The sequence below is a fragment of the Macaca thibetana genome, chromosome 15 (genome assembly GCF_024542745.1).
Source record: "Macaca thibetana thibetana isolate TM-01 chromosome 15, ASM2454274v1, whole genome shotgun sequence".
In the NCBI taxonomy this organism is placed as follows: domain Eukaryota; kingdom Metazoa; phylum Chordata; class Mammalia; order Primates; family Cercopithecidae; genus Macaca; species Macaca thibetana.
The window spans coordinates 9,710,211-9,735,322 of NC_065592.1; the positions used below are offsets into that span (position 1 = coordinate 9,710,211).

Below are 25,112 nucleotides of genomic sequence, written 5' to 3' on the forward strand. Positions count from 1 at the left end.
TAGCTGCAGACTGCTGAGGCTGAACTGGAAGAATCAAACAGGCACTTCCCAGGATTTCCTGGACCTTTTTTAAGAAGGGCCACTCTAAGAGACTCTGAACTCCATCCCTGTTCAAACATTTTTCCCTGTTCTGAGGTCTCCAAAGTTTCAGCTCATCACAGCACCAATGCCCATTGCAAAGAACACATGATTTATTCAAGACAACTCGTCATCAACAGCACTGACTCAAGGAACAAAACAGATAAAAAACTAAAGCAAACGTTCTGACCCTCTGGAGTGAGACCCACTGAATTCATACAGCTCAATCTGTAAGTGTCCAAGATCCAGGGGGCAGGTTCTCAAGCAGGAAGCCTCAGGCACTCTGGTTCTGTGGGAACCTCCCTTGGGCATCTGCTTGAGAATCTGGGGAAGGGTCACTGTCAGGGCAGGTCCTTTCTGCAGGCGGTATCCTGCTGGGAGCTCAGCCTAACCAAGGCCTGGTCCCTGTGCTCTTGACCTTCATCTCAGGGCAAAGGAGAGGGCACTTGACCCAACTCTGCCAGCGAAGCAAATCAGACGGTGATTCAAGTAGTGTGGTCCCAGGAGCAAGGCGGGCGCAGACAAGAGCGAGTGCATTAGGAGTCCTGGGCAGTGAAGTAGTGTGGTCCCAGGAGGAAGGCGGGCGCAGACAAGAGTGAGTGCACTAGGAGTCCTGGGCAATGTCTGCTGGGTCCCAGGCAGTGGCCCAAGGTTGTGAAGGGGTTGGAGGAGGGGCTGAACCACCAGCTGACAAGTACTGGAGAGAGGGTGGCCCAGGCCGGCAGGAAGCATCATGTCTCTGCCTCATCCTGGAGGTCCTGGAGTCAGCCCAGTTCTCTTCCCACCTTTACACTCAATTCCAGTACAGAACTCAAGAGCCCACCCAGCCAGGACCTGCTGGAAAATCAGGCAGGTCCTAGAAGCATGGGGAGAAGAGGCTGACTTTGATCTTGGAAAATGAAGAGGATCTTGTCTCCAACTCCTTTCTACCTTCCTACACCCACGCCTCATCCCCAGAGCACTCACCAATGTGCAATACATAGCCAGGAGTCTGAATAAATAGTCAAAGTCTCCCAAATACTGCGCAGGTGCAGAAATCCAGGTGGCATCCAAGGAAAAGCCTGGTAGAAGAGCCACCTGGGGAAGCCGTTTCTGGCCCACAGCCAGGCTTGGGAGGGCAGCGAGAAGTCCTGCCCACCAGACTCGGAAGGCTTTGGGGGCAGGAGGGCTGCTGGGGCCTGACTCCTGCCAGCCAGTCTGGAGGACAAGGGTACTCACTATGGCACCTGGCTTCCGGACGCAAACCTTGTACAAGGAGGGAGGTGACTTGGTGAGAACTGGGAGCGGCCAGCTGCCCCTGCTCAGGGTATACCTGCCCCAGCCCTGGGAACAGCTCAGGCAGGGGTCAGAGAAGGCCCTGCACCTCCCTCAGTCCGCAGAGGGTGGAGGGATACACAGAAGCACAGACATAGCCCTCCTGGTACTGGCAGGACCCAAGGCCTTTAAGCGCAGCTACCCCTGGCCCCAGAGAAGCTTCCTCAGGCCCCACTTGTCCTTTGTGGGACTCACCCACCCTGGGTTGGGACCTGGAAGCCGAGGAAATGACAACTCTTCTGAAGCAACAGGTTCCGACCCTGGGCTCAGAATCAAGGTCCTTTTCTTTTGGGACAGGAGGGCCTCTGGGAGAACCTCCAGAAAAACCAGCTCCCCCTCTTCCTTCCTCCCTGGGCAGAGCACAGGGGCAGGAAGCTCAAAGCTTCGTTCTTACTCAGCAGCATTTGGTTTCCAAGATTTCTGTGTAGGGAACGGGTTCAGAACCCTCTAAGTGAGGCACGGAGGGCTCCCTCGCAGTCGGGGGGACCCAGGAGCCTGGGGCTGGGGGATGGGAACAGGAGGCAAAGGCCAAGCTTGACCTCCAGGGGCCTTGCTGAGCCAGTCTTCTCATCTGTCTCCCAGGTTCAGGGGAGCAGAGGGAAGCAGGGAGAGGAGGCGGCTCAGGATAAGGCACCCCAACAGAGAAGGGCAGGGAGAGTAATGGACAGAGGAAACATGGAGCAAGACATAGTCCCACCCTGGGAAGGAGGCGGAAGGAGACAGGCAGAGAGGTAGAGACAGAGAAGGAGGGGCTGGGAGACCTGGAGGCCTGAGAGACCCTCACCCCCTCACACACACATACGCGGGGAGGAGACGCCTGGGGACTTGGGCCCACGTCCACACCAACCGACTACAGACAGACATCTGTGGGTGAGAGAGATGGCAGGCCTCTGCTTTCAGTGTTGCCTTCCCTGTGAAGCACTCCACTCAGAAGCGGTTTCTGGCCCACTGGCCAAGCACCTCCCCTGACCGGAGCCCAGGAAAAGACCAGAAGCAGGAACCGAGGCTGGGGCGCAGAGCCGAGGCAGGGAGGGGGCCGCTGGGAGCCTCCCAGTGCCGGAAATGGCCCTGGCCCGGGAAGGACAACTTCCCGAGCTTCAGCCCTGCTCAGTATCCTGGGCAAAGAGGGCAGGGTGCAGGGCAGGCGGGGAGCTGGGCGTGGTGGCAGAAGAAGGAGCACAGCACAGTGTGTACCCAGCGGGCACTGCCTGGGACTCGGGCCAACCCTGCGGTTTCCCCTCAGGCTGGGTTCCTACAGGTTTCTGTGTGTCCCGTGAGCCAGGGCACAGGGTCGGGTGGCTTCTCTCCCGAACATGGGCCTCTTGCCGCGGGTTACTTTGAGTCTTGGAGCTCCTTGGCTTTCTGCAGGATCTGGCAGACATCTGTGATGGGGTAGTCCTGGGCACAGGAAAGGCCAACAGTTGCCTCTGAAGCTACCTCACCCCTGCCACACAGACACCCTCCCTGCTGGGACCCGCTGCCATGCTGGATCCTGGGCCTCAGGGGCAGGAGCACGGACTACCAGGCATCCCACACTCCCCAATCCCCAGAGCCCTGCATGCAGGTGACGTTACGCCATGCAGCACCAACTCAACCGATCCACACACAACCACCCCCAGGCTCTCGCGGCCCTTTCCTCAGGACCAGACCATGCTGCCTCAGCTCTCCCACTTCTGCCACTGAAACCGAGCTCCCTCATGTGGAGTCAGTGGCACTGGGCCAGTGTCTGAGCATCAGCTCAAAGTCCCAACAGTGCTGTGAGTGGCTACTGTGATTCTGCTCATTTTCCAGATCTAGTCCATGAAGTTATGGAAAACCAACTCTAGGCTGGGCTTGGTGGCTCACGCCTGTAATCCCAGCACTTTGGGAGGCCGAGGCGGGTGGATCACCTGAGGTTGGGTGTTTGAGACCAGCCTGACCAATGTGGAGAAACCCCATTACTACTAAAAAATACAAAAAAAACTAGCCGGGCTTGGTGACGCATGCCTGTAATCCCAGCTACTCAGGAGGCTGAGGCAGGAGAATCGCTTGAACCTGGGAGGTGGAGGTTGCAGTGAGCTGAGATTGTGCCACTCCAGTGAGCTGAGATTGTGCCACTCCAGAGCGAGACTCCGTCTCAAAAAAAAAAAAAAAAACAAACAACAACAAACCAAACCCACACTAAGGCCAGGTGCTGGTGAAGAAGCTGAGACCCAGAGATGCTGTAACTTGGCTTGGGTCACATGATGAGCACAGCAGAGCAAAACTGTGGACCTAAAGCTGTAGGCCCTTGAGCCCATCTTCTTTTTTTTTTGAGACAGAGTCTTGCTCTGTCACCCAGGCTGCAGTGCAGTGGCGTGATCTCGGCTCACTGCAACCTCCACCTCTCGGGTTAAAGCAATTATCCTACCTCAGCCTCCCAAGTAGCTGGAAATTACAGGCACCCGCCACCACGTCCAGCTAATTTTTGTATTTTTAGTAGAGAGACGGGGTTTCGCCATGTTGGCCAGGCTGGTCTCGAACTCCTGACCTCAGGTGATCCACCCACCCCAGTCTCCCAAAGTGCTGGGATTATAGGCATGAGCCACCGTGCCCGGTGAGCCCATGTTCTTAATCTCTACACCCCAACCTCCTTCCCCTGGCCTGAGCATGGCCACCAGCAAGCGCAGCCACATTCTGGGCACCTGCGGTGTCCTAGGTGTGAACACCTATGTAGAATACATGGTTTGAAGGCCAGGTCACTTGCTCAAGGCCACCCAACATTCCAGGTCAATGGCAGAACCAGGATTCAAACCCAGATCCAAACCAGATCTCCCTCAGGGGTCTGGACTCTGATCCCTGCTACGCTTCACTGCGCCTGCCCAGTCTGTCACAGTGGCTGGCGTGGGCGGGTGCCTGGCAAGTGCCGGCCTCATGGCAGTGGCTGGGCCTGCCCCCAACTCCCATTACCTGCAGCAGCCGCATGTTCACAGTGAAGTCCCCTTCCAGCAACTGCTCCCGGATCAGCCTATGAAAAGCAGCAGCAAAAGCGCTGGGACCTGGGATGCTCTGAGCGCAGGCCCTGCCCGCTACTCCCTCCCCACCCACCTCGAGTTTGGTTTGGGGCCGTCCCAAGGACTCCAGAAGCCCACTCCAGCCATGAGAGAGCAGCCCTGCCCACCCTTCGGGGCGGAGGGTCCTCCCGTCTGGCTTCTCCAAGGACCGCCCTGGTGAGCTGATGCCAGCTCATGCCCGCACTCACATGAGCATGGCGCAGCAGACGAGGAGGAGGAAGTCAAAGCGGTTGTCATCGGCGAAGAGGGAGTCCCAGATGCGGATGACATCAGGCAGCAAGAACTCCTGGGACAGCAGCAGTGTCAGCCAGCGGAAGGCGAAGAACTGGGGCTTGATGTTCTGCTCTTGCTGGGGAGACAGCGTAGGGGGTGGGGAGCGGGACTCCATGTTGGCTGCTGGCCATGGAGCACCACGCAGTGGGTCAGAAATGAATTCAGAGCACCAGGGCTGGCACCAGGCTGCCAGATAGCCTCGCTTGGAAAAGGGGCAGAGCCTGTTTGCTGCCAGCCAACATCCTCAGATCTTCCTATTTTTTTAAGAGAAGCTGGAAACCCAAACCTTTATGTAATAAGCTCTCCAGATTTATAAATGATGGCTCAAACTCTTTCACACACTTTGCAGATGATAGCCTTGGGTTTGTGGATGTGCTGAGTGACCATCACAGGGCACTTACTATAAGCCTGAGCTATGCTCAGCATATTAACTATGTCCTCTCACTCATTTAATCCACAGAACAATTCCACAGGCAATTATTCCCACTACAGATGAGCCTTCTGGTCAGCCACAGTGAATATTAACTGAAAAAGCGTGCTACAAAACAGCAAAAGCATACTTCCTTTTTTTTTTTTCCAGAGATGAGGTCTCGCTATATTGCCTAGGATGAAGTGCAGCGGCACAATCAAGGCTCATTGTAGCCTTGACCTTGAGAGCTCCTCCCTTGGCCTCCTGAGTAGCTGAAACTACAGGCCTGTGCCACCATGCCTGGCTAATTAGTTTTTAAATTTTTTGTAGAGACAAAGCTTCACTATGTTGCTCAGGATGGTCTCAGCCTCTGGGGTCAAGCGATCCTCCTGCCTCAGTCTCCCAAAGTGCTAGGATTACAACTGTGAGCCATCACACTCAACCCATATTTGTTTAAAAAGAGATGATTATTCCTGGCCAGCCAGGCACAGTGGCTCACACCTGTAATACCAGCATTTTGGGAGACCAAGCTAGGCGGATCACTTGAGGTCAGGAGTTCGAGACCAGCCTGGCCAACATGGTGAAATCCCATCTCTACTAAAAATACAAAAACGAGCCGGGCATGGTAATGCATGTCTGTAATCCCAGCTATTAGGGAGGCTGAGGCACGAGAATTGCTTGAACCTGGGAGGCGGAGGTTGCAGTGAGCTGAGATTGCACCATTGCACTCCAATCTGCCCTCTGACAGAGTGAGAGTCCATCTCAAAACAAAAGAAAAAAAAGGGCTGGGCGCGGTGGCTCATGCCTGCAATCCCAATACTTTGGGAGGCCAAGGTGGGTGGATCACGAGGTCAGGAGATCGAGACCACCCTGGCTAAAACAGTGAAACCCTGTCTCTACTAAAAATGCAAAAAATTAGCTGGGCGCAGTGGCGGTACCTATAGTTCCAGCTACTCGGGAGGCTGAGGCAGGAGAATGGCGTAAACCCGGGAGGAAGAGCTTGCAGTAAGCTGAGATCTGGCCACTGCACTCCAGCCTGGGCGACAGAGCGAGACTCTGTCTCAAAAAAAAAAAAAAAAAAAGATAAGCTTAGATATGTATTTTATTTTTCATGAAACTTTTTGTTTATATGTAAATAAATTCCTTTTGTTTTATGAAATAAACACGGAATGCCAGTACAATTTTTAAAATTATATTAATTTTAAAAAATGAAGTTAACACTTACCTCAGAAGACTACTAATAGCTTAACCAAGTAAGTTCATAATAAATGCCCTGCAGTATGCCTGGCACACAGTGGGCACCATTCTCAACTTTCCTTTTCCCTCCCAGCTTGCTGGGCTCTGGCCATCAGCTGCCTCAGCACATGGGTCAGTGTCCCGGGCAGCACCAGCAGCCGCCACGTCCGACCGCCAGACCTCGCCCTGGGCTGGGATGGCGCAGCAACTCTCTGCCTCCTGTCCCTTTCCATCCCTCTGTTCCTGGGGTCCTCACCAGTTTCAGGTAGAGCTCCACATCCTTATCCTTCAAGGTGGAGTAAACCTTCTCCATCTTGTAGGTGATGCCACACTGCGAGTCATCTAGGCTCTTGATGAAGTTGTCCCGGATCTCGGCCATGAGGTTGGTGAAGCAGAAAAAGGTGTCTGCCTCGGCGTGCTCTGGGAGAGACGCAGGATGGGGGCAGAAGTGGCGCACTCCAGGCCCATCCCACCTCTTACCTACCAGACATCTGCCCCGCTCTGAGCCCCACTGAGTTGCCCCGTCCTCGTGGTGGGGCTCAGTCCTTCCTCTGTCCTTGACCCCCTCCACCCCCAGGTTAAAGACATCGCCTCTTTCTTCTCACGTCTGGCAGCACTGTACATTCACTTAGCAATTTATTACATACTCTCCTGATGACAACTTAAAAACTATTATTTAAATCTTCTAATTCGGGCCGGGCGCGGTGGCTCAAGCCTGTAATCCCAGCACTTTGGGAGGCCGAGACGGGCGGATCACGAGGTCAGGAGTTCGAGACCATCCTGGCTAACACGGTGAAACCCCGTCTCTACTAAAAAATACAAAAAACTAGCCGGGCGAGGTGGCGGGCGCCTGTAGTCCCAGCTACTCGGGAGGCTGAGGCAGGAGAATGGCGTAAAAACCCGGGAGGCAGAGCTTGCAGTGAGCTGAGATCCGGCCACTGCACTCCAGCCTGGGCGACACAGCGAGACTCCGTCTCAAAAAAAAATAAAAAATAAAAAATAAATAAATCTTCTAATTCGGCTTCCTATATATCTACCTTCTCTACCAGAAATTAAATTACAAATATCAAGAGATCAGTAAACATCCAACATTCTAGAAGATCACAGCTGCAAAGGATCTCAGAGATGATCCAGGCCAACTCCTCAACTTGCAGAGGGAGAACAGAGGCCCGAGAGGGAAAGTGAGCTGCACAGCCTGACACGGGCCAGCAAGGACTGATGTGAGCACCAAGAGCCTTCTTACCTTTCCACTCACTGTTGGGGTCGGTGGCAAAGGTGTAGTAGAGGGGCCCCACGATTTCATTCATGCCTTGCACGTAAGCGATGCCAGGGTTGAGCTTGGCATAGATGAACAGGATCCGCTCCACCACCTCCCAGTGGGCCTCACAACCATTGGGCAGCACTTCATACTCATTTAGGGATGATGGCACAGAGTTCTTTTGTGGGGAGCTCATCTGGAGGAGAAAAGGAGGACCCCATCAAGAAAGACAATGCCAGGGTGGGTGGCTCATGCCTGCAATCCTAGCACTTTGAGAGGCTGAGGTGAGAGTTGAGCCCCAGCGGTTGGGGCTGCAGTGAGCTGTGATTATACCATTGCATTCCAGCCTGGGTGACAGAGCAAGACCCTGTCTCAGGAGAAAAAAACAAAAACAAAAAGAGACAACATGGGCTGGCCACAATAGCTCAAGCCTGTAATCCCAGCACTTTTGGAGGCCAAGGCAGGAGGATCACTTGAGCCTAAGAGTTCGAGACCAGCCTGGACAACATAGGGAGATCCCGTCTCTACAAAAAAAATGTAAACATTAGCCGGGTATGATGGCATGCACCTGTGTTTCCAGTTACTTGGGAGGCTAGGGCAAGAGGATCACTTGAGCCCAGGAGGCTGAGGCTGCAGTGAGCTATGATCACACCGCTGTACTCCAACCTGGGTGACAGCAAGACACTGTCTCACAACGACGGTCCTAAAACCTAACTTATGGTGGTAAAAGTCAGAGCAGTGAGAAGTACTAACTGGGAAGGGGCATGCAGGAACTTTCTGGATGTGGACACGTTCTTTATCTTGACTGACTGGCACTTACACAGGTACACACACAAGAAAAACATTTTCTAATTGTACACGTAATTGCACGTAAGTTACACTTCAATTTAAAACAAAAACTTTAGGGCCAGGCATGGTGGTTCATGCCTGTAATCCCAGCGCTTTGGGAGGCCAAGGCGGGCGGATCACCTGAGGTCAGGAGTTCGAAATCAGCCTGACCAATGTGGAGAAATTTTTTTTTTTTTTTTTTTTTTTTTGAGACGCAGTCTCACGCTGTTGCCCAGGCTGGAGTGCAGTGGCGCGATCTCGGCTCACTGCAAGCTCCGCCTCCCGGGTTCCCGCCATTCTCCTGCCTCAGCCTCCTGAGTAGCTGGGACTACAGGCACCCGCCACCGCGCCCGGCTAATTTTTTGTATTTTTAGTAGAGACGGGGTTTCACTGTGGTCTCGATCTCCTGACCTTGTGATCCGCCCGCCTCGGCCTCCCAAAGTGCTGGGATTACAGGCTTGAGCCACCGCGCCCGGCCGAGAAATCTTGTCTCTATTAAAAATACAAAAAAATTAGCCGGGTGTGGTGGCACATGCCTGTAATCCCAGCTACTCGGGAGGCTGAGGCAGGAGAAGCGCTTGTCCCCAGGAGGCAGAGGTTGTGGTGAGCCAAGATTGCACCATTGCACTCCAGCCTGGGCAACAGGAGTGAAACTCTGTCTCAAAAAACAAAACAAAAAAAATACCAAAAACTTTAAATATGTCGAAAACAGACAACTGGCCAAGACTTTTCTTCTTTTTTCTGCCCCCCAGACAGAGTCTTGCTCTGTCGCCCAGGCTAGAGTGCAATGGTACGATCTCGGCTCACTGCAACCTCCACCTCCTGGGTTGAAGTGATTCTCCTGCCGAGTAGCTGGGATGACAGGCACCCGCCACCATGCCCAGCTAATTTTTTGTATTTTTAGTAGAGACAGGGTTTCACCATGTTGGCCAGGATGGTCTTGAACTCCTGACCTCGTGATCCACCCAAAGTGCTAGGATTACAGGCATGAGCCACCATGCCTGGCCTGGCCAAGACTTTTCAAAAAGTCAGCTGTTAAGGTGATGGGGTTGGGGAGGGTAGGCCTAGTCCAAATCAAGAGACCAAAGAAAGAGAATATCCAAAGATACCACTGGCACAACTGAGGACATCTCAATCGTTCACAGGTGATATTATGGACTCATGGTTAATCTTCCCAGATGTGCTAATGGTAAGTAGGAGAATGCCCTTCTTCTTTTTTTGACATGGAGTCTTGCTCTGTCACCCAGGCTAGAGTGTAATGGAGTGATCTTGGCTCACTGCAACTCTGCCTCCTGGGTTCAAATTATTCTCCCACCTCAGCCTCCCAAGTAGCTGGGATTACAGGTGACCACCACCACATCCGGCTTTTTTTTTTTTTTTTTTTTAAGTTGGGGGGGCGGGTTCTGCCATGTTGGTCAGGCTGATCTCGAACTCCTGACCTCAGGTGATCCGCCTGCCTTGGCCTCCCAAAGTGCTGGGATTACAGGTGTGAGCCACCGTGCCTGGCCAACAATGAATGCCCTTATTCTCAGGAGATCCTGCTGAAGTGCTTGGTGGTAAAAGGTCAGACATCTGCAACTTACTCTTTCTCTATATATAATACACACACGAATAAAGCAATGTGAAAAATGTTAACAAGTGTTGCATTTAGATGGAAAATATACAGATAGTTATCCAGTGTACTCTCCTTTCAACTTTCCGGAATGTTTGAAAATTTTCATAAGAAAAGGTTGGAGGCCAGACACAGTGGCTCACACCTGTAATCCCAGCACTTTGGGAAACTAAGGCGGGAGGATAACTTGAGGTCAGGAGTTCGAGACCACCCTGGCCAAAAGTCTCTACTAAAAATACAAAAATTAGGCCAGGCGCGATGGCTAACGCCTGTAATCCCAGCACTTTGGGAGGCCAAGGCAGGCTGATCACAAGGTCAAGAGATCAAGACCATCCTGGCTAACATGGTGAAACCCCGTCTCTACTAAAAAATACATAAAAAATTAGCCAAGCATGGTGGTGGGCACCTGTAGTCCCAGCTACTTGGGAGGCTGAGGCTGGAGAATGGCATGAACCCGGGAGGTGGAGCTTGCAGTGAGCCAAGATCGCGCCACTGCACTCCAGCCTGGGCGACAGAGCAAGACTCCTTCTTAAAAAAAAAACAGGCCGGGCGCGGTGGCTCAAGCCTGTAATCCCAGCACTTTGGGAGGCCGAGACGGGCGGATCACAAGGTCAGGAGATCGAGACCATCCTGGCTAACACGGTGAAACCCCGTCTCTACTAAAAAATACAAAAACCTAGCCGGGCGAGGTGGCGGGCGTCTGTAGTCCCAGCTACTCGGGAGGCTGAGGCAGGAGAATGGCGTGAACCCGGGAGGCGGAGCTTGCAGTGAGCTGAGATCCGGCCATTGCACTCCAGTCTGGGTGACAAAGCGAGACTCTGTCTCAACAACAACAAAAACAAAAAACAAAAAAACAGGCCGGGCGCAGTGGCTCAAGCCTGTAATCCCAGCATTTTGGGAGGCCGAGACGGGCGGATCACGAGGTCAGGCTATCGAGACCATCCTGGCTAATACGGTGAAACCCCATCTCTACTAAAAAATACAAAAAACTAGCCAGGCGAGGTGGCGGGCGCCTGTAGTCCCAGCTACTCGGGAGGCTGAGGCAGGAGAATGGCGTAAACCCGGGAGGCGGAGCTTGCAGTGAGCTGAGATGCGGCCACTGCACTCCAGCCTGGGCGACACAGCGAGACTACGTCTCAAAAAAAAAAAAAGAAAAAGAAAACAAAACAAAAACAAACAAACAACAAAAAAAATTAGCCAGGCGTGGTGCAACATGCCTATGATCCCAGCTGTTCAGGAGGCTAAGGCATGAGAACTGCTTGAACCCAGGAGGCGGAGGTTGTAGAGCGCCAAGACTGTGCCACTGCACTCCAGCCTGGGCGAAAGAGCAAGACTGTCTCAAAAAAAAGGTTGGAAGATAAAGAGATGATGATCCCTACTGAAGACTCATGCAATGAGCACGGGTCCCCAATACCAGCTGCCTGTCAGGATCCCTTGGGAACTTTGTAAAGATTCACGTGCCTGGGCCCTGCCCTAGACCTGATCGGTCGGAAGTCCCAGAGGTGAGTGACCCATCTGAGAGAACCCAGGCAGTGACAGTGGATGAAGCCATCCTGGAAGCGTACGGTCCTGGAGACATTAAACTCTCTCTCCCATAACATATACATACATATGTATGCATACACGTGCAGGGATGTTCACACACAGAGACACACATCAGTCACATTTACCAAGAGCTTTTTATGCGGCAGACAGTGCTGTACGGGTATTCCTCCATTTAATCCACTGAACAATCTAAAATATTCTCTCAACATTATTTTCAAGATGAGGAAACTGAGGCTCAGAAATGTCAGACTGCTCCTTAAATGTCTAACATTAGGTGGTGGCATCAGGACTTGACCCTGAACTGGCTGACTCCCAAACCTAAGGTCCAGGGCTTGAGGGCAGGCTGCCTCCTGAGGATGCCCAGGGCTTTCTGCTTTTGAAGAATCTGCACAGCCATGACCTCATTTCATCCTCTTGGCAACTCAGGGAGGGCAGAAATGACTATGCCCAGTTGACGGCTGAGGAAACAAAGGCCAGGATGTGAACCTGGTATGACTTGCCCAGAGTCACACAGATGGTCAACTTTAACTCAAACTGCCCAATCATGAACCCAGAGGCTTAGAGATGAAGTTTCTGGTGGGTTCTCTGCTACCAGTACCAAAAGTTAAACTAGGTAAGTGCTCCTTATACCCAGTTACTACAGTGAAAGGAATGACAGGAGCCAGTCCCCTCCCTGCCCTTCAGTCAGGAAATCAGCAGTCAAGAGTGCCGCCAACGAAGCCAGCCTCCTGGTTATCTCGCCACGCAATCTGCACTGCACAGCAGTTCTGCTGGACACCCAACTCTCGTAGGCACCTGCAACCCCGGATTGGCCATATCTGCCCCTGCCCGTCAGAGCTCCGATCAAAGTCATTCCCAGCTGGGTGTGGTGGCTCACGCCTGTTATCCTGGCACTCTAGGAGGCCCAGATAGGAGGATCGCTTGAGCTCAGGAATTCAAGACAGTCTGGGTGACATAGCAAGACTCTGTCTCTATTTTAAAAAATAAAACAAACAAAAAACAAAGTCATTCCCCAGGGGAGAAAAACTTTTGCAGTAGTATCTGCCCTAGCTTGTTGGAGGCTATAGAGAAGGCTTTTTCCATTGAAGGAAGACAGTGAAAGTTTAGGGCAACAAGCCACTATTCCAGATACCAAAGTAGGGGGTGTAAATTAAGGAATAAGGTAATATACTTGCTTGACTACAAGCAGTTTCTCAGAGTGACAGGAATCTATTAAAAGTTGGGGGTTCTATCAGTTCCACCCCTGAGTCTCTCAGATCTAACTCTGCTGCATCCCTGCCCCCACCACCTCTTGCCTAGACAACTGCAGTGGTCTTCCAGGTAGCCTCTCTAGCACCACTCCTACATCTCCACAGTGCCTAAAGCATTTCTGACGCAAGCAGACGTGAATCACGTCACTGCCCTGCTTACAGTACTGTAAAGGATTCTCCCCACCCCTCATGACAACGGCCCCACGTGGCCTCACCAGCACCAACCTCTTCCTTCACTCTCTGCTTCTAGCCACCCTGGCCTCCCTGCCCTGGAACACACCATGCTCTCTCCTGCTGAGCACTTCGGCCTATGCCCTCCTCTCCACCTGGAATGCGCTCTTCTTTTTTTTTTTTTTTTTTTTTTTTTTTTGAGACGGAGTCTAGCTCTGTCACCCAGGCTGGAGTGCAGTGGCCGGATCTCAGCTCACTGCAAGCTCCGCCTCCCGGGTTCACGCCATTCTCCGGCCTCAGCCTCCCGAGTAGCTGGGACTACAGGCGCTGCCACCTCGCCCGGCTATTTTTTGTATTTCTTAGTAGAGACGGGGTTTCACCGTGTTAGCCAGGATGGTCTCGATCTCCTGACCTCGTGATCCGCCCATCTCGGCCTCCCAAAGTGCTGGGATTACAGGCTTGAGCCACCGCGCCCGGCCGCGCTCTTCTTTTTTTTTGAGACAGGGTCTCGTTTTGTCACCCAAGCTGGAGTGCAGTGGTGCAATCTAGACTCACTGCAACCTCCACCTGCCGGGTTCAAGCAATTCTACTGCCTAAGCCTCCCGGGTAGCTGGGATTACAGGCACCCACCACCATGCCCCGCTAATTTTTGTATTTTTAGTAGAGACAAGGTTTCACCATGTTGGCCGGGCTGGTCTCGAACTCCTGACCTCAGGTGATCCACCCGCCTCGGCCTCCCAAAGTGCTGGGATTACAGGCATGAGCCACCATGCCTGGCCAGGGCCAAATTTTTGTATTTTCAGTACAGATGGGGTTAAATCCCTGGGTTGGTCAGGCTGGTCTCAAACTCCTGACCTAAAGTGATCTGCCTGCCTTGGTCTCCCAGAGTGCTGGGATTACAGGCATGGGCCATTGTGCTGGCCGTTTTCTTAATTTTTATTTTTTTCAGACAGGGTTGGGCTCTGTCACCCAGGCTGGAGGGCAGTGGTGTGATGCAGGCTCACTGCAACCTCTGCCTCCCAGGCTCAAACCATCCTCCTACCTCAGCCTCCTGAGTAGCTGGGACTATAGGCACGCACCACCATGCCCAGCTAATTTTTCTATTTTTTGTAGAGATGGGGTTTCACCATGTTGCCCAGGCTGGTCTTGAACTCCTGGGCTCAAGCAATCCTCCTGCCTCAGCCTCCCAAAGTGCTGGGATTACAGGCGTGAACCACTGTGCCCAGCCCTATCACACTGTCTCACATTTGTAATGACCCCATTATAAGATTAGAAGCCTGGCTCATTCACTCACTGTGACGCAGGGCCCTTCCCAGCAGCCATTACACCCAGCTGGGACACAGCGAACCTCTGTCACCCAACTTTCAGAAAGCGCCCCAGGATCTGGCAGCATCAGGATTGCTCTGAGTAACTATCAAGCAGATGGTCATGGCCCGACACCTTGTGGCCAGGAGTTGAAGAGAAAAAGGAAAGAAAAGACTGTTGGGGGAGTCCCTGGGGATCCCAGGCTGGCACTCACATTTGTGACCCCACTCCGGTTCCGGGCCACTGTCTGAGATTTCAGTGTAGTCTGTTCCACTCTCTTACGAAGGGTTTCAAACTCATTCTGGGGGTCCAGGATGAGGAGGCAAGGGTACTCAGTGGCCCTCTGGAAGAAGGAAATGTCTGGGCACAGCCTCCTGTCAAGAGGGAACAGGAAAGAATCTTGTTACTGGGGGTGGAGGTTTTCGCCATCCCATCTGCATCCTGCTGCCAGGAGACCCCAAGACTCCCCAAAAGCATTGTTTATTTTTTGAGACGGTGTCTCTCACTGTCGCCCAGGCTGGAGTGCAGTGGAGCAATCTCTGCTTACTGCAAGTTCTGCCTCCCGGGTTCACGCCATTCTCCTGCCTCAGCCTCCCGCGTAGCTGGGACTATAAGCGCCCGCCACCACGCCCGGCTAATTTTTTGTATTTTTAGTAGAGAGGGGGTTTCACCGTGTTAGCCGGGATGGTCTTGATCTCCTGATCTCGTGATGCACCCGCCTCGGCCTCCCAAAGTGCTGGGATTATAGGCATGAGCCACCGTACCCAGCCAGCATTGTTTGTTTTTAATTACAACATTTTGAATCACTAGAGGTCAGGAGTTCGAGATCAATCCGGCCAACATGGTAAATCTTGTCTCTATTAAAAATACAAAAATTGGCTGGGCACAGTGGCTCACGCCTGTAATCCCAGCACTTTGGGAGGCTAAGGCGGGTGGATCACCTGAGGTCGGGAGTTTGAGACCAGACTGACCAACATGGAGAAACCCGTTTCTACTTTAAAAAATACAAAATTTAGGCCGGGCGCGGTGGCTCAAGCCTGTAATCCCAGCACTTTGGGAGGCCGAGACGGGCGGATCATGACGTCAGGAGTTCGAGACCATCCTGGCTAACACGGTGAAACCCCGTCTCTACTAAAAAATACAAAAAACTAGCCGGGCGAGGTGGTGGGCGCCTGTAGTCCCAGCTACTCGGGAGGCTGAGGCAGGAGAATGGCGTAAAAACCCGGGAGGCGGAGCTTGCAATGAGCTGAGATCCGGCCACTGCACTCCAGCCTGGGCGACACAGCAAGACTCCGTCTCAAAAAAAAAAAAAAAAAAATACAAAATTTTACCCAGGCATGGTGGCACATGCCTGTAATCCCAGCTACTTGGGAGGCTGAGGCAGGAGAATCACTTGAACCTGGGAGGCGGAGGTTGCAGTGAGCCGAGATCGTGCCGTTGCACTCCAGTTTGGGCAAGAAGAGTGAAACTCCATCTCAAAAAAAAAAAAATTAGCCAGGCGCAGTGGCAGGTGCCTGTAATCCCAGCTACTAGGGAGGCTGAGGCAGGAATTGCTTGAGCCTGGGAAGAGGAGATTGCAGTGAGCCAAGATCGTGCCACTGCACTCCAACCTAGGCAACAGAATGAGACTCGGCCTCAAAAAAATAACAACAACAACAATTACAACATTTCATTTTAAAAACAGTATTTTTTTAAAAGAGCAGTAGTCATTGTATATGTATACATACCCACATTTTATGTGTATTTGCAAATAGATACATACTTTTTTTTAAAAGTGTCATTATGGTCATACAACCTAACTTCTGTTTTAAACTCCAAACATCTTTCCATGTAAAAAAATTTATCTAGGTCAGGCACAGTGGCTGACGACTATAATCCCTGCACTTTAGGAGGCTAAGGCAGGAGGGATCACTTAAGCCCAGGAGTTCAAGACCAGCCTGGGAAACAAAAGGAGACCCCATCTCTATAAAAAATTAGTTGGGGCCAGGAGCAGTGGCTCACACCTGTAATCCCAGCACTTTGGGAGGCCGAGGCAGGCGGATCATGAGGTCCAGAGATCGAGAACATCCTGGCTAACATGGTGAAACCTCGTCTCTAATAAAAATACAAAAAATTAGCCGGGCGTGGTGGTGGGTGCCTGTAGTCCCAGCTACTTAGGAGGCTGAGGCAGGAGAATGGCGTGAACCTGGGAGGCGGCACTTGCAGTGAGCTGAGATCGTGCCACTGCACTCCAGCCTGGGCAACAGAGTGAGACTCCACCACAAAAAAAAAAAAAAAAAAAAAAAAAAAAGGAGACCATCCTAGCTAACATGGTGAAACTCCGTTTCTACTAAAAATACAAAAAATTAGTCGGGTGTGGTGGCACACGCCTATAATCTCAGCTACTCAGGAGGCTGAGGGAGGAGAATCACTGGAACCCAGAGGATGCAGTGAGCCGAGATCATGCCAGTGCACTCCAGCCTGGGCAACAGAGCAAGACTGTACCTCAAAAAAAAAGAAAAAAATTAGCTGGGTGTGGTGGCATGTGCCTGCAGTCCTGGCTATGAGGGAGGCTAGGGCAGGAGGATCACTTAAGTCTGGGAGTTCAAGCCTTCAGTGAGCTGAGATTGAGCCACTGTACTCCAGTCCAGCCTGGGCAACAGAGCAAGACTCTATCTCCAAAAAAAAAAAAAATTATCTAACACGCACAAACACAGAGTGGTTTGTAGTAGCAAAAGAGGTTTGGTTCCATAAGTTACACACTGTACAACAGAATATTACACAGCTGACCTGGAAAGACGTCCAAGACAGAGTGACAGGGAAAACAAGTTGGGAGATGGTGTCTAGAATGTGATCAAGTTTTTTAAATATATGTACTGCAGTACACGCACTTTTTTCAGACTTCTTATACTTAGCACATTGCAAACCCACTTCTAGAAGCACCAAAGGATGTGCTACCATCACTACCCACGTAAAACAGAACCTGGCCAGGCGTGGTGGCTCACGCCTGTAATGCTAGCAGTTTGCGAGGCTGAGGTGGGTGGATCACTTGAGGTCAGGAGTTCGAGACCAGCCTGGCCAACTGGTGAAACCCCGTCTCTCCAAAAAATACAAAAATTAGCCAGGCATCGTGGCACATGCCTGTAATCCCAGCTACTAGCGAGGCCGAGGCAGGAGAATCGCTTGAAACCCGGGAGGCAGAGGTTGCGGTGAGCCGAGATTGCACCACTGTACTCCAGCCTGGGTGACAGAGGGAGCCTCTGTCTCAAAAAAGAAAAACAAAACAAAACAAAACAAAAAAACAGAACCTATTTCCCTGGGTCACGGAGCGGTTCTTGACTTGAACATGGCAATCAGAACAACTCGTGGGTAAACACTGCACCAACCCCAGCCTGAGAGCACAAGAGTGCCTCCTTTCTCCTGCAGCCTGGCTGAGTTGCCCTGTGCGGGGGTCATATGGGGCCATCTGAAGATGAGCCTGGGCTGAGGAGCAGCACCCACGGTGGCAAGGGCAAGGAGTACCCTGCTTTATCCTGCCACGCGCCTTCTTCCCCGGCCACAGGGCACTTTCATGTGCTATGCCTCAGCCCAGCAGACTCTTCCACCCAGCCCGCTGCCTCCCTGCTGCCTCCTCCTCTTTCACATCTCATCCTGAGCCTCCTCTCTGGAAAGGCTTTCCTCGACCCCTCAAAGGAAAATAAGGCCTCCCTCTGATTCTCTAAAAGCACCAGTTTTTCCCTCCTTCACAGCATTACAGTATTTGCAATTATGTATCTGTTTCCAGGTTTAGTATACGTCTCACACTGGAGGCTCACACTGGAAGCTCTCGGAAGGCAGAGACTGTTTCAGTCCTGCTCACTCCTAAACCCCTCCTGACACAGGTACTCAGCCATTCCTTGAGAAGGAGCTCAATGGAGGGCCACCTGTCTGTGCTGGTGCAGACTGACTTGGGCACCTGAGAGCTGCCCCTTGGAGGTTCTGAAGGGTCACTGAGGGTCAGAGTGTCGGCTTGTCCTGTCTGACCAAGCGCCGGGGGTCCCAGGCAGGCTGTTGTACAAGGAACAGGATAAGCTCCCAGGACCCTTCTCTGATGGAGATCTGATCATTCTAAGAGCCTCTGTATGTGCTAAGACCAGCACAACAGTCCCACGTATCTGTGGAGACCCAACCCGTTCTGTGCCCTTAGCCTGAACCACCTTACTCCTACTTCACAATAAAGAGAGTAATGATCAGAGGGTGTGAGTCACTTGCCCAAGGTCACACAGCTAACAACCTGTGAGGGCGGAATGGAAACCAGGCAAATGGACTCCAGAACCCAAGCCCTTAGCCACTCCACCCACCTGTGGACAAGGCCTGCCTTCTAGCTCCTCACCTAGTCCAACACGCTGCCAAACTCCCCAGCCTGACAGGGCCGCAGCATCTCCACATTTCTTTACTAAGTGGAAAAGCACAAACACATTGTAGCTCAAGATTTTAAAAACTGTGTATCTGACCCTGTCACTCCTTTGCTCAAAACCTTTGCATGGCTGCCTCATGCTCTTAGAATCAAGTCCAAGGTCCGGCCCCTATCTGCACCCCTGGCCTTGGCATTGTTCCTCAGATGTGTCAAGCTCTGCGGGCCCTCTGGACCTTGTCAAGGGCAGTTCCCTGCCCAATGTGGCCTTTGCTGCACTCTTCCCCTGAGGCCTCCCGCTCCTCAGATCTCAGCTGAATCACCGCCTCTCAGGTGAGGTTTCCCCAAACCCCCTCAAATTTTCCTTCAAGAGCATTTACCACGAATGCCATCTGCTAAGATCTAATGGGCTGAATGTCTTGCCATCTTCCCTTCTAGGTTCTAAGATCCTTAAGGGGAGGGAACACATCAGTATATTCAGTGCTCAACCCTGAGCTTAGTGCTAAGCCTGGCATACAAGAGGGGCTCAATACTTGTTGAATGAATGTCAGATGAATCCATGAACGCCTGGGGTACGAATGAAATTCCAGCTCAGATAAGAACAGCCAGGTACATGCAAGGACAGAATATCCCTCGCTAGCCTCATTCTCAGCCTATCATCAACAGGGCCTGGACCCAACCGCTGAGACAATCCACCAGCAGCTCCGCAAACCCCCATCCATGGGCCTGGCCTGCAAATGGAAAAGACAGAGCTGCAGAGAGCCCCAGAAGTCCCATGGGCCAGCTCCCGGCCCCAGGCCCCCTGCCTACCGGACATCTTTGTCGATCTGCAGCAGCACCTCGTTGTCCTTGAAGTATGTGTTCCACCGGCTGTCAGGATTGGGGTTGAGTGGCTGTGGGGAGAAATGAAGATGCTCTGTCGGAGGCCCAGATAGGCGCCTGGGCCCGATTTTATCCCAGAAACCTGAACAGTGGCCTTGCTGCAACAACCCCACCACACACTGAGATGTGGCCCTGACACCACCTGCAAGCTACTCAGAGGAGCCAACACAGCCCTTTCCACAGCCTCCTGAATCCGTTTGAACTCCACAGCCAGAAGCCCAGCCTGGCAGCCTCCTCTGAGTACATCTCTGCTGGGCAGGGACTCTGTTCCTTTTCTGTCCATTGCTGTAGCTCGAGAACTTTGCATGTAACAGTTGCTCAGTAAATGTTTGCTTGCTGAATGAATGAATTCGGTTTCTTCAGCTCTCATTCATTGATGCTCTGAGTCGTCAATTCCTATCTGTGAGTCTGGGCCTGGGCCCATCCATTTCTTTCTCCCGTGCTGTGAAGCCCAGGGAGGAGCTCAGCATTTGAGGAGAACATGGCTTCCTGGAAGCCACAGAGGGCAGCCTAGCCTCCCTCCCGCCCTGCTCTGACTTTCTTCAAACAACAGGAATGAGGGTTGAAATAGACCATGTCCTCAGAGCACCTGACGCAGGGCTGCCCTTGCCATGCTCCCTGGACCCCAACTACCGTTTGTCTTACTGAGCTCAGGGCCCCCAAGCTTAGCGACCCAACACAGAAAGGAGGAACTGGGAGGTCCAGAGGGGACTGACACCAGACTGCACCTACCCCCTGGCATGCAGGGGGCCTTGCCTGCTCCAAGGCCGCCACCCCTCCACATTCTGTATCCTGGGTCTCTGCTGGCAACCTCTACTCACGTGGTCCTCAAAAGTCACATCCTCCCTGGACACACCCATGTTGGCCTTGGCAATGCCAGGCTGGATGATCATTTCCCTCAGGAACTGGGCATACAGCTCCCTGCAGGAGACAAGCGAGAAGGATGATTCCCAACAGTCCTACCCAGGGAGCCCAGACCAAAGCAGCAGCTGCAGGAGGCAGGGCGGCCCCGGCAGCACCGGCTCCGTCAGGTGCAAGGGCCCTCCTGTCACTGCCCTTACACGGGGTCTCACCTCTGTTTGGCCAGGATGGAGGTCCATGAGGCTCTCTCCAAGGGAAGGTAGTTCAAGAGAATCTGCACAGAGGGAGAGGGGCAAAGCTCTGGTGACCCTCCTGCATCAACGTCAGTCTTTAGGCGGGGCTGATAGGCCTCAAGAAAAACATCTCATAAAGTCCCAAGAAGACAAGATGGGCGGAAACCCAGGAATGCCAGCATGAGCTAGGTCTAGCCTCCCCCTTCCTCCCCACTGCCTCCCTCCTCCTTTAACCCAAATCAGCCCTTCCCTCTGCTTTTCCTCACACAGACTCTTCCACATGATCACCAGACCCTGTGCTGTGAAGGGCTGGAAACCAGGACACTGGGCTTCCATGGCCACCTGAGCTGGAAGCTTTGGGCAAAGCACAGCCTTTGTTTTGTCCCAATAAGCATGACTTTCACTGTACTTCACGGACCAGGAAGCAGAGGTCTTCGTTGTTGGCATTACAAAGTATCCCATCCCCAAGGGGAATTCCAGAGGACACCAAGAGGAACAGAAAACCCAGGACTTCCCAGAAAAGTTCCCTCAGACAAGCAAGGAAAGGTGCAGAACAGTAGGAAGAAGCCAGGGGTAGGGGCAGCCTATGCAGGAAAACCCAGGGACGCTCAGCAGAGCGGAAGCCCCATCCCAGGCACACCCACCTTCCAGCAGAGGCACCGCAGTCCGCCCTCACAGGGGATGCCTGTGGACACAGCAAGCAAAGGTCATGTCCCAGGCCAGAGTCCCAGAACCCCCAGCCCTTCACCTTGGAGCCAGCTAGCGGGGAGTAGAGTGGGCAAGAAGTCCTTCTTCAAGAATCATTTCCCCAAGAAAGATTACTAGACTGGATGGTTTGGTTTTTTTTCTTTGTTTGTTTGTTTTGAGATGGAGTCTCCCTCTATCACCCAGGCTGGAGTGAAGTGGCGCAACCTCGGCTCACTGCAGCCTCCGCCTCCTGGGTTCCAGCGATTCTCCTGCCTCAGTCTCCCAGGTAGCTGGGATTACAGACACGCACCATTATGCCTGGCTAATTTTTGTATTTTTAGTTGAGACAAGGTTTTTACCATGTTGGCCAGGCTGGGCTTAAACTCCTGACCTCAGGTGATCGCCCGCCTTGACCTCCCAAAGTGTTAGGATTACAGGTGTGAGCCACCACACCCGGCCCAGACAAGATACAAATTTTTTTTTTTTTTTTGAGACAGAGTCTTGCTCTGTTGCCCAGGCTGGAGTGCAGTGGCATGATTTCTGCTCACTGCAACCTCCACCTCCCCGGTTCAAGCGATTCTTCTGCCTCAGTCTTGCAAGTAGCTAGGAGTACAGATGTGAGCCACCACTCCTGGCTAATTTTTGTATTTAGTAGGGACGGGATTTCACCATGTTGGCCAGGCTGGTCTCGAACTCCTGACCTCAGGTGATCCACCCGCCTCAGCCTCCCAAAGTGCTGAGATTACAGGTGTGAGCCACCATGCCCGGCCTGGAATGTTCTTTTGAGGATAACACCTTCTCATCCTTGATATTCCTTCCTCAGGAGCAGCCTTTACCAACCACCATCTCATCCCAATTCAGGTCAGTTCCTCCGTTATAAGCAATAATGGCTCTGTTACTATTTCATAGCATCTGTCATAAGTGGAACTGTTATATATATACACAACAGTGGTGTGTTTTCTTAACGTCTGTAACCCCTACTACTGGGTAAGCCCCAGAAGACAAAAACCACACCTATTATTCCCAGCGTCTAGCACACAGCATTGCACATAGAAGATATTCCATACGTATTTGTGGAATATAAACTAAGCTATGAATGCTAAGTATTTTGTGCTTTACAGGTATTATTTCATTTAATCCTCATGATAACCCCAGTAAGTAGGGAAGATTAGCATAATTGTCCTAAGAAGGAAACTTAACTGTAAAACTCTTAACTACTAACACTGACTGCCTCCCCTTTGGGGCCTGTATTTTACTCCTGAACAGAAAGACAAAGTTCTCCTCCAATAATATCAGGAAGCTCACTAGAGCAGTTGCTGCTATAGTATCCATGGTACCATGAACATGAGCTAATGCCTCCACTTCAGAATCTATATGATGATGGCAGGGACAATATAAGAAGTTCTTTTTTTTTTTGAGATGGAGTTGCACTCTTGTCACCCAGGCCAGAGTGCAATGGTACAATCTCAGCTTGCTGCAATTCCCAGGTTCAAGAGATTCTCCTGCCTCAGCCTCCCAAGTAGCTGGGATTACAAGCAAGTGCCACCATGCCTACCTACTTTTTTATATTTTTAGTAGAGACTGGGTTTCACCATGTTGGCCAGGCTGTTCTCGAACTCCTGACCTCAGGTGATCCACCTGCCTCGGCTTCCCAAAGTGCTGGGATAACAGGTATGAGCCACGGTGCCCGGCCTGAAGTTCTTGCTGGCAAAGTTACAGGGGCAAAAAAGTGACAAGAAGCGATGCAGAAGACGTTGGGATATTTTTTAAAACAGGCAAAAAGAGAGTTATCTTTGTGCTGGTTGGGGCAAAGTCTAACAAGGCAGGATCGGCTCCTTAAAGTCAGTGTCCCAAGGCTATTTTACCACTAACCAGCTAACCAAAGTTTACTGCCGCCTCAGGCAGCTTAGACCCCAAGCTAGGGAGAGAACCAGAAACCACCCTGCAGTTAACCAAATTCGCCAACACAGGAAGCTGGCTAAGGAATGAGGAAAGACTGTCCTGGGCTCAAAAGGGTCCCCCCATTCTCATTCTCCAGTCTTCAGTCCTGTCCTGTTACTCTCAGGAATCTGGCACCTCCTGTCGAAAGCCTAAGGGCAAGGCACACTAAGTGTGGCCACTACCCCTCTGGGAAACCCCTCTAAGCTCAAGGCAGTCACTGCCTGTTCAGCTCTACAGAATCTGGAGAAGGCCCCAAGTGTAATTTCCTTCCATGGCCCCAGCCCCCAGCAGCTGGGCCCCAGAGCTGACCAGGTGTGGCCTTGAGCACCTCCCCGGGAATTCTAGCCACAGGGCTGCTCTAGGGAAACCCTGAAAATAAAGAATGGCTTCTTACCACTAAAGCTGAGTTCCCGCAGCTTTTCCAAAGCAATTGAGGGCTCCTTCAGGACATCCTGGAAATCTGCAATTCTAGAAGGGGAGACAGGGAGGCAAATGAAGCACGCTCATATTGGCTCAGTGAGACCCACAGCCCTCAGCTCCCTCACACCGCCAGTTTCCAACCTGTGCCTCTCTTCCCTTTAGGACATAAAAATCACACAGCTTAGTCAAGGTCCTCACAAGAGACAGCTTTGGAGAACAACAAAACCATATTTCACTTCTTCCTCTACAACCAGAAACACAGAATGCCAGGGAAGAAACTTGAGAGATAGTCTTGTCTAGAAGTTCCCAAATGTGGACCATAAAATTAGACACATTCCAACATTCTAATATTTAGTGAGCTGACGTTTACTGGGCACTTCCTGCCGGCCAGGCCGGGTCCACAGCACAGCCACCAACTGAACTCCTTGGACCTCAGGAACCAGGAGTAATTTGATCTGCAGACAATGCACAACGCTCACAAATACAACCATTACAAGACCTCTGGGCCTGCCAGAAGACAAGGACAAAGGGTTTAAAAAACACGTCCTGAAGGAAAACTGAAGAGTGAGCAAAATTCAGCCAATGCTGCAGGATCTGGCCTGGGGGAGGGGCCAGACTGGAGAATGCAAGTTCTCTAGCAATCCTAGTAAGAAAAAAGCACGGAGGACAGGGTGCACTTGGAGAGAGTACAGGAGCAGGAGACTCAAAAGGGGGAAAGGGAGAGTGCGGGGCATGGGGGTCTGGATGAGGAAGACTCAGGGGAAGGGGGAAACCAGGGGTCCAGGATGAGGGAGGCAGAAGGAGTGACACCAGGGGCAGGAGAAGGGCCGCCTCTCCGTCCTTCCTGCAGCCCACAGGCAATGAGGTTAGGTGGACGCTCGAGACCCTCTGCCGGGGTGGGGGGAGGTCTGCCGATTCCTAGCCCCACCCGCGCTTCCCCCTTCTGAGGGGCTGAAGGGGCAGCCTGGCCAGGAGGAGCTCAGCCGGGTCAGGCCCCGTAGCCCCTTACCGGCTCTTGTGCAGACTTGACATGGTGTTGACTTCCGGACCCCCCAGCCGCCTCCGCCGCCTGCGCCTCGGCCGCCTGCGCCGCCACCACCGCCGCCCCCCAGGGACGCGGGGCGCTGGGCAAAATCCTCCGGCGGGAAACGCAGCCACTAGCCTGCGCGTTCCGCCGCCCCGGCCCCGCCCCGCCTGTCACGTGCCACCCCTCTACTCTCACGCTTCCACCCAGTACCGGAGGCCACTGCCGACCTGGTTGGGCGGGGCAACCTCGGGTCGGGTGGGCGTGGCAATAGCGGGCCGGGAGTCCCCAGGGCCGCGGATCCTGCCGGCCAAATTTGAGAACCCGCCGGTGACAGTGCAGACTGTATGTCACTGGACTATTCCTTGCGCTTCCCTGGGC

The 25,112-nt window shown here is 52.5% G+C and overlaps 2 protein-coding genes across 3 annotated transcripts in view; one reads left to right on the forward strand and one right to left on the reverse strand.

Annotated features, from left to right (window-relative positions):
• Positions 1 to 25,112, forward strand: part of DYNC2I2 (dynein 2 intermediate chain 2) — a 210,553-nt gene that overhangs the window by 16,958 nt on the left and 168,483 nt on the right. The gene's annotated exons all lie outside the window — the stretch shown is intronic.
• Positions 168 to 24,886, reverse strand: TBC1D13 (TBC1 domain family member 13). Of its 2 annotated transcripts, none has more exons than XM_050760158.1 (12): positions 24,717 to 24,886; positions 23,682 to 23,755; positions 21,304 to 21,344; positions 20,639 to 20,700; positions 20,387 to 20,486; positions 19,494 to 19,576; positions 14,526 to 14,685; positions 7,586 to 7,796; positions 6,599 to 6,762; positions 4,613 to 4,773; positions 4,321 to 4,378; positions 168 to 2,790 (listed from the first exon to the last, which is right to left on the reverse strand). In XM_050760158.1, exons 1-12 carry the CDS (start codon positions 24,737 to 24,739, stop codon positions 2,725 to 2,727), a joined length of 1,203 nt encoding a protein of 400 aa, XP_050616115.1. In that variant the 5' UTR covers positions 24,740 to 24,886; the 3' UTR covers positions 168 to 2,724. The 2 variants fall into 2 exon arrangements, with proteins under 2 accessions (XP_050616115.1, XP_050616116.1); XM_050760159.1 differs by lacking the exon at positions 24,717 to 24,886 and adding an exon at positions 23,849 to 24,202.